Here is a 13,067-nt window from a genome sequence, read left to right on the forward strand (position 1 = left end):
ATAACTAATTTATTTCCAATTAGAAATTAGAAAACTAGCACCAAAAAATTTCTAAAAATATAATCTATCTATTGGTGCTCTATTTGGAGTTGGATCTTATTTGTTCCCGGTCTTGTTGTTCGAAGACTAAATTCGAACTCTGACATTAGTTTGATGGTCAAATATATAGTTGTTCCATTTTAATAGATCCCTAAAAGAAAAATCAGACTGTAAGTGAAGTGAGTTGCAAGTTTTTTGTAAAGTATTTTTTTCTATCTAATCTATTTATTTAGATTCATTATTTTAAGTTGAACATCCTTCAAGATGGTTGATTTTATTCGGTACATGCATCTTGGCTTTAAATTCAAGTATCAATAATTTGATTGTTTCACCACAAACTAGTTAGAATTTGGGTTCCCGGAGTAGACAACTAATTACAACAAGTGTGATTAATATGGTTATTGCTTTTACTTCATATTCAAAAAATATTTATAACCAACATTATCTGCATTCGTCTCGTCTCATATTCGATATGTATTTATTCGTATTCGTAACCAAGATAATCCACATTCGTATTTATATCCGTCGGGTATCCATATACTACTCTGACTCTAACTCCCAAGAAAAAATATAAAAATAAATATGGTACCAATGATATTCGTTCTTATCCGATTCGTCTATATCCGTGCTCCCAACGCACTGGAATCCAGCTCAAAACACAAAACACAGAGTATTCAAAATACAAAGTATTCTACAGTCACCAAATAAACAGCCGCATTGCATCCAACTAAGAGCATGGTCAATAATTTAGTTGCCGATTTTATACCAGTGCCACGTGAGTTTGGTGATCCATCATTAATGCATGGCCTACCTCATTCTCTCATACAGTATATCAAAACTTATCTCATTTGGTTGTAAGCTTGCAGCCCGCTTTTTCTCTTCTCTCTCCTTCACCTAAGCATTAATATGATGTAGCATCTTATACAACCCGCCTACCTCACCCTATAATACTTTCTAAAAAAAGAAAAGCCCCCTAAACTTGTCATCGAAACTGAAAACCAATCCCAAACTCGAAAACCACATATCTTGCATATCTTAACTATCAAAACCTATCAATTGCAGGCGGTTTTGCTGATCTGGAAATGGGACCCACATGTCAGACCCCACATGTCACAAATTTGTCCCCTCTTCCCTCCCTCCCCCTCTCTCTCATGGCGTGCAGGAGCTCCTGGCCCGCTACGCCAGCGTGGGGAGGTCGTATCGTTGCTGTAACGGCCGCCGCCCTCGCTGGGTTGAGGGGAGGAGATCCGGGCGTCGCCGCCACTGATCCGTGAAGGAGGAGGCCTCGGGCGCATCCGCTGCCGGTCCGCGGGGGAGGGGGCCTCGAGCGCCGCCGCCGCCGCTCGACCACAGGCGAGGGGGTCTCGAGTGCTGCCGCCGCTCGACCGTGGGGTAGGGGCCACCAGCCCGCGCCACTGCTCGACCGCTGGGGAGGGGCCACAAGCTGCCGCCGCTGCTCGACCGCGAGGAGGGGCCACCAGCTGCCGCCGCTGCTCGACCGCGGGGAGAAGCCACCGTCCCCAAACGTGGCGCCATGGCTCTTGCTCTTGCCAAGAACCAGCAGCAGCGCTGCTGTGGGCGCGGCGTGCTCCAGAGCAGCCGCGCCTGGCACGCGGGCGGGTCTGGAATGCGAGGTGCACGTGTCCACGCGGGTGGCTGTACAGCGTGCCGGTGAGCCGCTCACCGAGGCCGACCTGCCGGTGTCGGCTGGCCACAGCATTAGCCACCGGCCGCTGCAATTAATTATGCCCAGGAGCAGGAGAGATTGAGGGGGAGGGAAGAAAGTTTTGACACGTGGGTTGCATTGCCACATCAGCAAAACCGTCTACAAAACAGCTTTGATGTGGTAAGAGGGTAGTTTATCTGGTTTTGATGGTTAAGGTATGCAAAATATCTAATTTTTTGAGTTTGAGATTGTTTTTCAAATTCGACGACAACTTCAGAGGGTAAACGGACTTTTCTCTTCTAAAAATATGCTACGAGCAGCAAAGCCTGGCCAGCGAGAGCGTCCATGTCTGTCATCAACGGGGATTCCCCCTTGACCGTCAATTTTGCATCGGGTGGCTAACAACTAACATATCCGGGGAGAGAAGTTGCCCTAACTTTGTGCCCCGCGCCTCGCGCCCCGCAGTACCGCTCCCTTTCCCCTACGACCAGCCGCCGGCACCCCTCCGCGCCCGCCGGCGAAGTCCCGACGCACCTCCGCGCGCGCTCTCTCTCCCCCTCCTTACCATCTACCAGAGCCACGACCCCACATCCAAACGCCGCCGCTTACACGGTCTCGCGCCGCCGAACCTCTTCCCAATACCCAAGGACGTTTCTTCTCCCTCGAGCGGTCGAACCTAAATTCCCTTGATAGCCGGTCATCGGTCGTTGCTGCTCTGCTCCCGCGGTTGTGCGGTCTCTACTTCGTCGTTCGTACGGGAGCACGAGCAGAGGCGAACGGCTCGGTGGGGATTGCGCGATGGATGGATACGGAGAGGCGGCCACGGCGGCCATGGAGGTGGAAACCGAGGCCAGTCCATGCGCGGGGCTCTCCTCTCCTGTGACATCAGATTCCCCATCCCGAAATCCTGATGGAAGCGTGATCTCGAGACGGCTCGGCCTCAAGAACAGCATCCAGACCAATTTCGGAGATGATTATGTCTTCCAAATTGCTTCTTGGTAAGAACCCTGTGTTCCCCTTATCTTTTCGTTTTACATTGCAATATATATGGTGTTAGGATAGATAAGTAGGTTCGTATGATCCAATGTGGCCCATTGAAGTTGCAGATAGAAGTAAAATCGCCTAATTTCGAATTTATGGTGTTAGAATGGATAAGGTCGGTTCATATGATCCAATGTAGCCCGTTGAAGGTTGCAGATAGAAGTAAATCGCCCAATTTCGTACTTAGTCCCTCCCCTGGATTGCAATAGGGTGTTTCTGATGACTATATTGTTATGTGGTTGTAATCACCCACTCCTTTTGTCATCACCCACTCTTTTTGTCATTAATGTCTTGCAGTGTATATTTTCTGTGCTTCCAGTACTCATGCTATTGTGCATTTTGCTCTTTATTGGATCTGTCTGGTATCAAGCCAGGAGATCTCAACGCTCGCAGTTTCGTTGTCAACAAATGCGCTGAAGTTTTATTCTCCCGCAACTGGACAATATCTGGGGGAATGTAAAGGACATGATGGAACAATTCATGAAATCTCCTTCTCAGTTCCATCATCACCACAAGTAATCTGTTCTTGTTCTTCTGACGGAACTGTCAGAGCGTGGGATACAAGAAACTTTAAGCAGGTATTTCCCACTAGTAATTAATGTCTGTTAATATTCTTGTCACTATTTCAATTATTTGTTAGCAAAACCACAAAGTTACAAAAGTGAGGGCAAAATCACAGGCGGCCTTCAAATAGGGGCACAAACACAAAAGGCCCATCATTTTATTATAGTAGTAAAAATACAGAGAAAATGGAAATACTAGATATTTCTGTTTTGTTGATCTCTTATGTTCAGAATTGGAATAGTGCCATGTTGGTGGACTGCAGCTTAAAACAGTTAAGTGCCATGACTATTTGTTAGGTTTTACATATGTAGAAGGCTGTCTGAATGTAATTTCTTTTGTTTGCTTTGTAAATTTTTATACTCAATCCAGTCATTTTTTGTTTTCATGCTTCATTTGAGTTGACACTGATCCCAGTTGATGGAAATCTGAGGATATTTGTTTCAAGCATGTTCCTGCTTTTCTTTTTTATATATTCTGGGTAACTCTTTTAGCTATCTTCCCATTCAAAAGAAAAGAAAGGAAATAGAGAAGTAATTGGAATTTATACTCGATTAGTTTATGTCCTTTGTGTGATTGCCTTTGTGACCATCATTACAATGACCTTGTGCAATTTACTAAACTTAGATGACATAGTTTTATTATAAATTTATCAGTGTTCCACAAGGTGCTGCTAGGCGCTCACCTAGTCACGTTTAAGTGCTGGGCGGAGGGCCAGCGCTTCGCTTAGATAGGCGGAGATTAGGTACCGGGCTGCTGAATCCAGTGCTGCACCGCCAGAGGAGGGAGCCGTGCCGCCTGCTCCTCCCCTTCCGGTCTTGCATGTTGCCCTCAGTGGATGCACATCCGTTTTGTTTTCGTGCGTGCGTGCTGGTGCCTAGGAAATGGCTAGGCTCACCGAAGCTCTAGGCAGAGGGTCACCGCCTAGAGAGCAACTAGCACCTTTTGTAACCTTGATATTTATAACAGTATGAATTATATGTCATCTCAGCATGAAAGTATTGTTGTTCTTCAGTATTATTGTTATCATTATTTACATTGTTATGTAAATTACTACCAGATATAATGGTATAACACTACCTGGATATTACATGTGTCCATATTTTCAAGATTTTTACCACCTAGCATGTATTTGATATGGCATTAATGATCAGTGTTCTGTACAGTAAGTTTTTTATCTATTTGTATGTACATTTATTTGTTTAACATTAACATTTTATGCATGTTCCAAGTTCAGCCACACACTGTTCTCTAAATTCTTAATCAGATATCTCTGCTAAGAGGAGGTGCGTCACAAGAAATGTTTACCTTCGCTTTTGGTGGATCAAGTGGTAACCTACTTGCTGCTGGCTCTAATGCCCAGGTAACTGAGTAATGCATATTCACTGATTAGAAAATATTTACTAGCTTAGTTTTCTTATGTTTCTCATCCTGTACCTGCGCTATACAAAAAATTATATGTCAAACCAGTACAACAAAAAATCCAAAAAAATTGTTGATGTACTTCTGAAACTCCTCTTTTTTTTTTATGAATTTCAAGTTCAATTACATTCCGCATTGAGGGTAACCATGGTGAGAACTTTGTCAAAATGTTAGATTATAGAAAGAAAAAGGAAAAATTGCACAGCCAACATATTGTTTTTCTACCACACTTTTGAGTTTAGATTTCAAATTTTAAAGGTTGAGACAACACGCTGATGATTACATCTGGGAGGCTTTTCTTTTGATTTTCTTATATTGCTTATACGAAAAAGACGCATATATGCACAAATTGGTTCTTATGATGCAATATATATTTAGTTGATCCTATTTGTACTGAAATATATTTCCATAAGTCTCAGTTTTATCTCAATAGGTTTTAATCTATATCTATGTGGAGTTAGTTTTGAATTCTTCTTACATGCAATCTAAGTTAGGCTTTTGGGTTCTCATACCAAGCTAGGCATTTTTGATGTGAGAATCCAATATTTCCAGTGTTGCTAACCTCATGTTATCTGAAAGTAATGTTGCTAGCCTTATGTTATTAAAGATCATAAGGTTGGGGAATCTTCATGTTATAAACATATCCAAGCATGCAAACATGATAGTTTGAAGTATGCACGTTAGTTGGCATGGTGATCTGCATGTTAGTTGACATGGAGGCATTATTATTTGGTTAGCTGTACTGGATCTCATTCTAATCAATTCATTGTAGGTTCTACTATGGGATTGGAGAAATTCAAAACAAGTTGCATGCTTAGAGGAAAGCCACATGGATGATGTGACACAAGTATGTATTACACTATGTTGGCTATGTTTATTTGCATTTTTTTTCATTGTGAAATTTTTGTAAATCTTTCACTCAAACCAAAGAACTATATCATAGTGTATCTACTTGTTTTAAATAATGCTGTTTCCGCAGGAATTTTTTTTATCCTAAGAATTGTTGGTATTATGATACTAATAATTAATGTAAAGCTGCACTCAATCTTTTCTTTGTAGAGCATGGCACATATTTGACGAAAGCTTAGTTCCAGGCTAATCGATTTGTACTAATTTATTTAACAAATAGTGTTAGTACTTATTAAATTATCTGGTTTCGTTTTGTTTCTTTGGAAATCTTGTGTCTTTTTTTGCGGTGGTGTTATTGAATGATTGTTTTTTTTTAGAAAGAGTTGATCAATTGAGAACTGACACGGTCTGGTTTTCTTAAATGCATTCTGGATGTTAGAATGTATAAGTTGTTAAAATCCTAGGATATCTTTGTGCTGTTTCAGTAACTCGTTGACTGTGTGACTGTCCCGAACAATATGTTACTGTTGATGGCAGAGGTCGACTAACTGGTTGGACATGTGTGAAATTATACACCTTTCCTTTGTTTCGGGAATTACCACTTGACTTCCAAACCTTTTGTTCACTTTTTACTGTCCAACAATGTAAACCAGAGTTAGTTACTACCCCTTTGATGGTTTTTCTCGCACATGAAATAGTTTGATGACATAGAATGAAAGTCAGCATCACATATTTAGCAGTGTTAGCCTAAACGGTAAACGCTAAATAGTCGGTCACCTACTGTTTTAGGTGTTTATTCGGACTAAACGGCCATTTAAACGGGTTAAACGGTCATTAAACAGGGTAAATGGCTGATTAAACGGACATGGCTAGTCACTGTGTAGTGTGTACACGGCGTGTACACGGGCTAAACGGCCGTGTAGGTAAACAATGATATTTAGGGTAGCAAATAAAGAAGACGATGCCCGCCTTTTAATTTCTTTTAATAGCCACTATTTTGCCACTGGGGATCTATGCACCTTACCCACAATGCACCACTGGCCCAGTACAACGTTCCTGCTTGACTCCACTGGTATAGTGGCCTGGTCACATCCTAGGATGCCATTGAGGCGAGTAGCATGACCATAAGCAGATCTCCTTAGCCATTTTTAGTTTCTGTAGTTCCAAGATGGCGTCTAGTCTCTTGCCACCAACCCCAGCTTGCCCGACCGTCCATGAACACACCTGTCAGCTTATTGAGAACAGCTTACAGCCTAATGTTTAGGTATTGCCATGCGGATTTTCAAATGTGCCAAATAAGGACACTTCAATGAGAAAAGGAACTGCCTTTTTTGCTTTGAACCAAGGATATAAGGAGCAGAATGGTTGAATAGGAGTAAAGTTCTGCAAACCAGATAAGTTGAGCATGGGAGATTCAGGTGAACTAGTAGAACTAATGATTCTATAATGAGCATAGGGCTGGTAGTGGGTTGGGTCTCCAAGCACAGGTTAAGACCTGAATTAAGGGGACAGCAACTCCATGTATTGTGTGTGCGCGCGCACGTGCAGGGGCGCGGGGGTGGTGGGGGGGGGGGGGGTGGTGTTGGCAGCTTTCACAACCTCTCTTTGGCTGGGCCCCGGTTGAGCTCTTCTTAGTGAAATATCGTGGGGGAGGTCTCTCCCCCTACCGGCCGAGTTTTTTATTGAGAAGCCTGGAGCAATTTATATGAAATTAAACTGCCAAAGGTGGCAAAGACATTGAAGAAGATAGTATGATTACTGGCCTTGATTCGTCTGATGATGATGCCTTGATCTTCAATTCTGCTGAGGTTTATCAGGCCAATGATGGCAACTAGGTCCTCTCCTATTTTATTTTCAACTACCATAGTGTGACCCAACTGCTGATGGAACGAGTGGCACAACAGCTCATTGGAGGATCGGAGGTTCTACTGACAGCACATCTTTTTCTGGAAGGAGAAGAAAAGAAGGGTAAAAGGAAAAGGGTTTCCTCTTTACTACTAGCTGAGTCAGTGGTCAGGTCATTCATGGGCATAATACCAGAATGGTTTAGGGAATGAGGTTTGGGGTTGAACTGGTTTAGGTTGTTGGAGGGTAGGATACGGACAGTTGAAGTTGAGGGTGTTTTTTTAATTTGGCAAGACTCAACATTTGAAGGAAGTCAAAATGGTGTTGCTGATTAGTTTTACAATGTGATGTCATATAATCTTGTATGTTCTCCCACTGCATAGAAAGTCATAGTTGCTTTGGCCCATTTAGAACCAGATACTTCATCAATGTGCAATTGTGTACATTTCCACTTTTTGCATTTGCTCAATTCATCTCAGACGCAGGGTTCAACCTCTGGACTGAATAATTATTTATCTATGTTGTTCTGATTTATTACTTTTTGTTGGACAGGTAAAATTTGCACCAAATCAACAAAGTAAACTCATTTCAGCCGCAGTGGATGGATTAGTATGTGTTTTTGACACTGATGGCGACATTGATGAGGACAATCATCTGCTATCTGTATGTCACAGACTCATGTCGTGCTTGTTGTGTCTTTAATACTTTGTCATCTTTTAACTTGCCAAAAAGGTATTTGGAGTTCAATCTGCTGTACTTGTTAGTGACCTACTGACCTATTCCATAGAGCTTCAAGTTATGTTCCTTTTAGTTCTCTATAGCAGTGTTAACATGCTGGTGAACTTGTACAGTAGTCCTGTTATTGTTAAGCTACATAATCCTGTATAGCTGGTGTACTTCTTATTTTGTTGGTTGGCAAGTAAAATTGTGCTAAATAACATACTATTACTCATGTTCTGTACAAGGTTATGCTCTTAGATTTTCTTCTTCTCACAAAGTTTTTTCCACAGTTTGTATCAATTTCTGATGTTTGCTATCTGATAACTGATCTCCCCTTAGGTTATGAATGCAGAAACATCTATTGCCAAAGTGGGGTTTTTTGGGAATATGTATCAGAAACTTTGGTGTTTGACCCATATTGAGACATTAAGGTACCTTCTTTGGATCTTTGTGCATGTTTACATCATTGCACCACTTTTATCCCTCACCCCATTTGGCAGAGCTTCCAGGTCTCAGCCCCACACTAGATCTGTAGTTTGTAAAATAAAGTCTTTTAAATAATAATTTTTAGTCTAAAATGGAAACAAAATGGTTCCCACAAACGTTCTCGTTGTACCACCAGCTCTAGCTCCACGAATTCTTGGAGCTTTGAATATCCAGCATACTAGAGCTGTGCCAACAAGGCCCAGTAATAATACACTTTTTTGAGCTTTCTGCCCTTTACCACAATAATTAGGAAGCATCCCTATCTGTTTAGACATTCAAATAATCAAAATACAAAAGCTTGGACAATTATGTTTCTTTCCTTAAATTCTTGCAGCATTTGGGACTGGAATGACGGTTCTAGAGAGTTGAATGTAGAAGATGCTCGTTCCTTGGCCACTGATAAGTGGAACCTTGACCATGTGAGTATCCAGTAGAACCAGTACTTCATGCATTTATTTGTGCATTTATGTTATTCAGCCTTGTATGGAGCTTTGATGTATGCTGATGATATAGATTATTAGAAAGCATTGTCAGAAGTGAGATAATATTAACTTCCCGTGCTACATTTTCTCTCGATTCTTTTTGTTTGTGGTGTGTAAGGCAAAGGGCATTCAAACTCAGTTTGATTCTTGAGAGATGGGTCCAGCTGTAGCTGTCTAGTAGGTTGTATTTGTCCTTCAGATATCTAGTGAAACTATCTTAGATTGTCTTATCCCTCAATTCTTTTTTCCCTTTATTTTCATATAACCCAGACAAACTGCTGTTTTGTTTCATCCATCAAAGATCATGGTGGCCTATGACTCTTTTCCCAAGGGCATAGTTGGCACCAACGAAAAGCTTATTTGCATGTTTACTTTTGAAAATACTAGCAAAGACAGTTATTCTTATTTTCCTCTCACCTTCTATTATTTCTTTCATGTAAGGCAGATTTCTCCCTTTTCCTCAGTTTCTATTTTTTTCTTCGTATGGCAGGTTGACTACTTTGTTGATTGTCACTACTCTCTACCTGATGACCGGATATGGTTGATTGGCGGCACAAGCTCAGGGACTCTAGGTTACTTCCCTGTAAGAAATGATCCTGCAGGAGCAATAGGTCCCGCAGAAGCTATCCTTGAAGGAGGCCATACAGGGGTTGTTAGGACCGTGTACCGTGCCGCAGGAACCCATGGGAGCCTTGGGCAAAATAGGGGCATCTTTGGATGGACAGGAGGTGAAGATGGTCGTCTGTGTTGCTGGCGCTCTGACGAAATCGCAGAGGCAAACAAGTCTTGGATCTCTAGTTCATTAGTTTCGAAGCTGCAAAAGAAAATCAAAAGCCGACATCAGCCATACTAGCCACCAAGAACAAATCCGGGTGTAACCTCCTTTGAAAAGCGCAGTGTAAGCATGCTTATCTTTATGCCTCTTAAATTCTAGGCCGTGATGAACATGTATGATATATCCCTGTAGAACATTGTAATTGTTTTTTTTTTGACGCTAATGGTTGAGAATGCTACCGTAGTTCACCGCCACTGGCTATGAAATCTATCAATTTAATGAAAACTGGAGTATTGAAGCTTCCGGACCAGGTAAATGATGATGTGTCCATTTGGGCCAGCTCAGCGATACGCGCCCGGACGTAGCATGTGCATGTGGAGTACTTTGAACAGTGAATCCATAGGAGATGTCTCTTTTGGATCGCATGCTTTCTCTAGTTCACTGTAGTTTTCGTCGGCTGGTGTATCAAACGCATGACCTGAAAAAGAAAACTACCTGGCCACTCTATTTGAAATCACCATCCGTAGCATCTTATCAGTAATATAATTATACATTAGCTTAACTAAAATGGTGCATTAGTGACATAGTCAGGCGAAAGAGCAGTATGAAAGGTGCAGGCTTTTTTTCCAACAATTTGACACAGTTCATTAATGAAGAATGAAGAGTAGATATTCTTGCTCCTCCGTCCGGAAATACAAGGTATTTTAGTTTATTTAAAGTCAAACTGCTTCTAAGTTTGATCAAATTCATACAAAAAGGTAATAGTATTTTGAATCTCAAACGAGAATAATTAGTTTCATTATAAAATATATTTTATAATTTACTTATTCGATGGGTTAGATATTAATATCCTTCCTTATTAATTCTGTCAAATTTAAACTTTTTGGACTTAGAAAAATTAAAATACATTATATTTATATTTCAGGACTAAGGGACGTGCTAAAACGAATCAAAGAGTTTGTTGGACAAACAAATCTCTACTACTAATAAAACAAACAGTACGGGCGAAAAAAAATTCTTCATTCGTCCTCCTTGCTCGCCGGGTCGTCCTGCTGAAATCAAACGCGCCCCGTTCGATGGATCGCTTGCACCTTGCGACACTGAGCGCTGCAAATTTCGCGCATCACGTCCTCACTCTCCAGTGATAGCCTGATTTTTCGCAAATACATTGTTCTGCTTGGCTGTGGCTACAGTCACGTACCACGTTTCTCGTTCTGGGAATGTCATTTTCGTACCAGGAACACAGATACATTTTTATCTAAATAATATTAAAATCGGTATGTTCCACGTTTTTCCATCCATCGATTCGGTAACTTCTGTGAGTGTGGCTGTGGCCCACTCCGCGGCGCCGTCGTCCTCCCGTGTTCCTTCTCTAATAATCAATCTCATCATGCCTGTGGAAATCACCATAGGGGTTTCGGAGAATCCTGCCGTCGTGAACTGCCGCCACTAAGGTCGACATGCACCGTCCTGCGAGTAGATGCGTGCGAAGCGACTTCCTCGACGTGACGCGCCCGTTGGCCGCCAGCCGCCCGCCACCCGCGCACCAAAGCCAAAGCCATGGGACGAGGCCGGCAGGGGCCTCCTGGGCGATAGAGTCGTCTGCTGCATCTGGGCGTCACATCACATCGGTCGAGAGTGTTGACATTTGCTGTCATCCCCTGCCCAGCCAGTCACCATGACGCACGCGCTGAGCCTGCTGGTTGTGCCACGCGCTGCGTTCAGCCACGCGCCGAGGAGGGCAAGGCCATCAAGAGTAGCCTCGACCACGTACGTCAGTGCCCACGCTGGATCGCGCGTTGCTGCAACTACTGTTCGATTTCATCGCCTAGGGGGGTCATGCATACTATCCGTTTGATGAATTTGTCTTTGTGAGCTGATCCAGTGATTAAACAAGCTAATCAAATTGTCTGGTTTCTGCACAAATAAGGATCTATATATGCAGCTGACAGGGAGTCCTTGATGAAAGAAGCAGAAGAGAAGAAGAATAGAAACTGAGCTGGATCATTTGTACTTCAATTCATATTGGTCAGTGATCATCGCTTGGGGAACTCGGCCACTCTCAATTCATATTGGTCATGGAGCATGCAACATTGACTGGAGGAAATAAGGGAAGTTTAGCTCTGAAAAGGTGAAGAATGTGTTAATTTTGTCATATTTGACATGAAGAAGTTCCTAAGAAAGCTCGCATGAAAGAACAACTCATGAGGGGCCGGGTTTAGAGCAAGAGATTGATATATGAGCTCAGAAAATTGAAGACCATCCTCTGAAGTTGAACTATAATTATTTCATGCATTGATTACAAAATATAATCGAAACTGGTTGGCAATAGATTACGATAGCTACTGACTGCCATTGGCCTAAGCACTGATATACAAAATATAATCGGAACTTACTGTTCAGTTACAAATGGCAAATTGTATATATCTCGCCTACTTCATTGCTTCCGTCTGTTTGGAATATGGCCCCATTAGGCTATGATTGTAATTTTGATGATTGTATGATAATATAGTCAATGGAATTAATGAGTTTGTGAGCTCAAGTTTGTAGAATTTCTAGATCCTATGGATAAAGTCCAATCCGTATACAAGATGGTCTAAATCGTTGTCAAGGTGTCCAAGATGGTCCAAATGATCGCAGCGATGATTTGGAGTAGGTGCCGCAGAAAAAGGGCGACCGGTTAAACCGACGGTCCTAGTTCTGAACTGAGCGGTGCATCGGTGTATTTCTATTGTGACCAAGACAGCAGCACCGGTTGAATCGACGCTTTATCAATGGAGGTGTCAGTGCAATGTGGAGAAGACATGGCGATCAAGTGAAGAAATGCTAGAGGAACCGGTTAAACCGACGGTGCAAAAGAAGGCGTGGAGAAGACAAGGCAATCAAGTGACGCATGTCTTGGTTTCAGAAGAGTTTCCAAGCAAAGTCTTCATCACCGGTTGAACCGATGGAGCGTCGGTGCAATAACGCAAGCAAACTCAGGCGTGGTAGAGAGACGTTCAACGGCTAGTATGCAGATTCAGAGTGATCGGTTTAACTGATGCTTTAAGCTTTGTGGCAGAAAAGCAAGTAATGGCTAGGAGTGGATCTCTAGCCTATATAAGGCCTCACCCGGGTCATTTGAGGCCGCTGGAGTTTGTGAGAAGCTACTCACACTCTGAAGAAGTTCTCCAAGCCACCC

The 13,067-nt window shown here is 42.4% G+C and overlaps 1 protein-coding gene across 1 annotated transcript; it reads left to right on the forward strand.

Moving 5' to 3' along the window:
- The first annotated feature begins 934 nt into the window (after positions 1-934).
- Positions 935-10,189, forward strand: LOC112886506 (WD repeat-containing protein GTS1). Its single transcript, XM_025952423.1, has 8 exons — positions 935-2,703; positions 3,117-3,324; positions 4,575-4,670; positions 5,502-5,576; positions 7,976-8,086; positions 8,483-8,574; positions 8,964-9,048; positions 9,602-10,189. Exons 1-8 carry the CDS (start codon positions 2,504-2,506, stop codon positions 9,962-9,964), a joined length of 1,230 nt encoding a protein of 409 aa, XP_025808208.1. The 5' UTR covers positions 935-2,503; the 3' UTR covers positions 9,965-10,189.
- Positions 10,190-13,067: the final 2,878 nt, after the last annotated feature.

Source organism: Panicum hallii, chromosome 3, assembly GCF_002211085.1.
Source record: "Panicum hallii strain FIL2 chromosome 3, PHallii_v3.1, whole genome shotgun sequence".
Classification (NCBI taxonomy): domain Eukaryota; kingdom Viridiplantae; phylum Streptophyta; class Magnoliopsida; order Poales; family Poaceae; genus Panicum; species Panicum hallii.

What these genes read in the sequence shown, in the direction of transcription:
- LOC112886506 (XM_025952423.1), top strand. Translation starts at nt 2,504, where the DNA reads ATGGATGGATACGGAGAGGCGGCCACGGCGGCCATGGAGGTGGAAACC. An exon ending in ATACAAGAAACTTTAAGCAG is followed by an intron (nt 3,325 to 4,574) that starts GTATTTCCCACT and finishes ATTCTTAATCAG; the next exon opens with ATATCTCTGCTAAGAGGAGG. An exon ending in AGGACAATCATCTGCTATCT is followed by an intron (nt 8,087 to 8,482) that starts GTATGTCACAGA and finishes ATCTCCCCTTAG; the next exon opens with GTTATGAATGCAGAAACATC.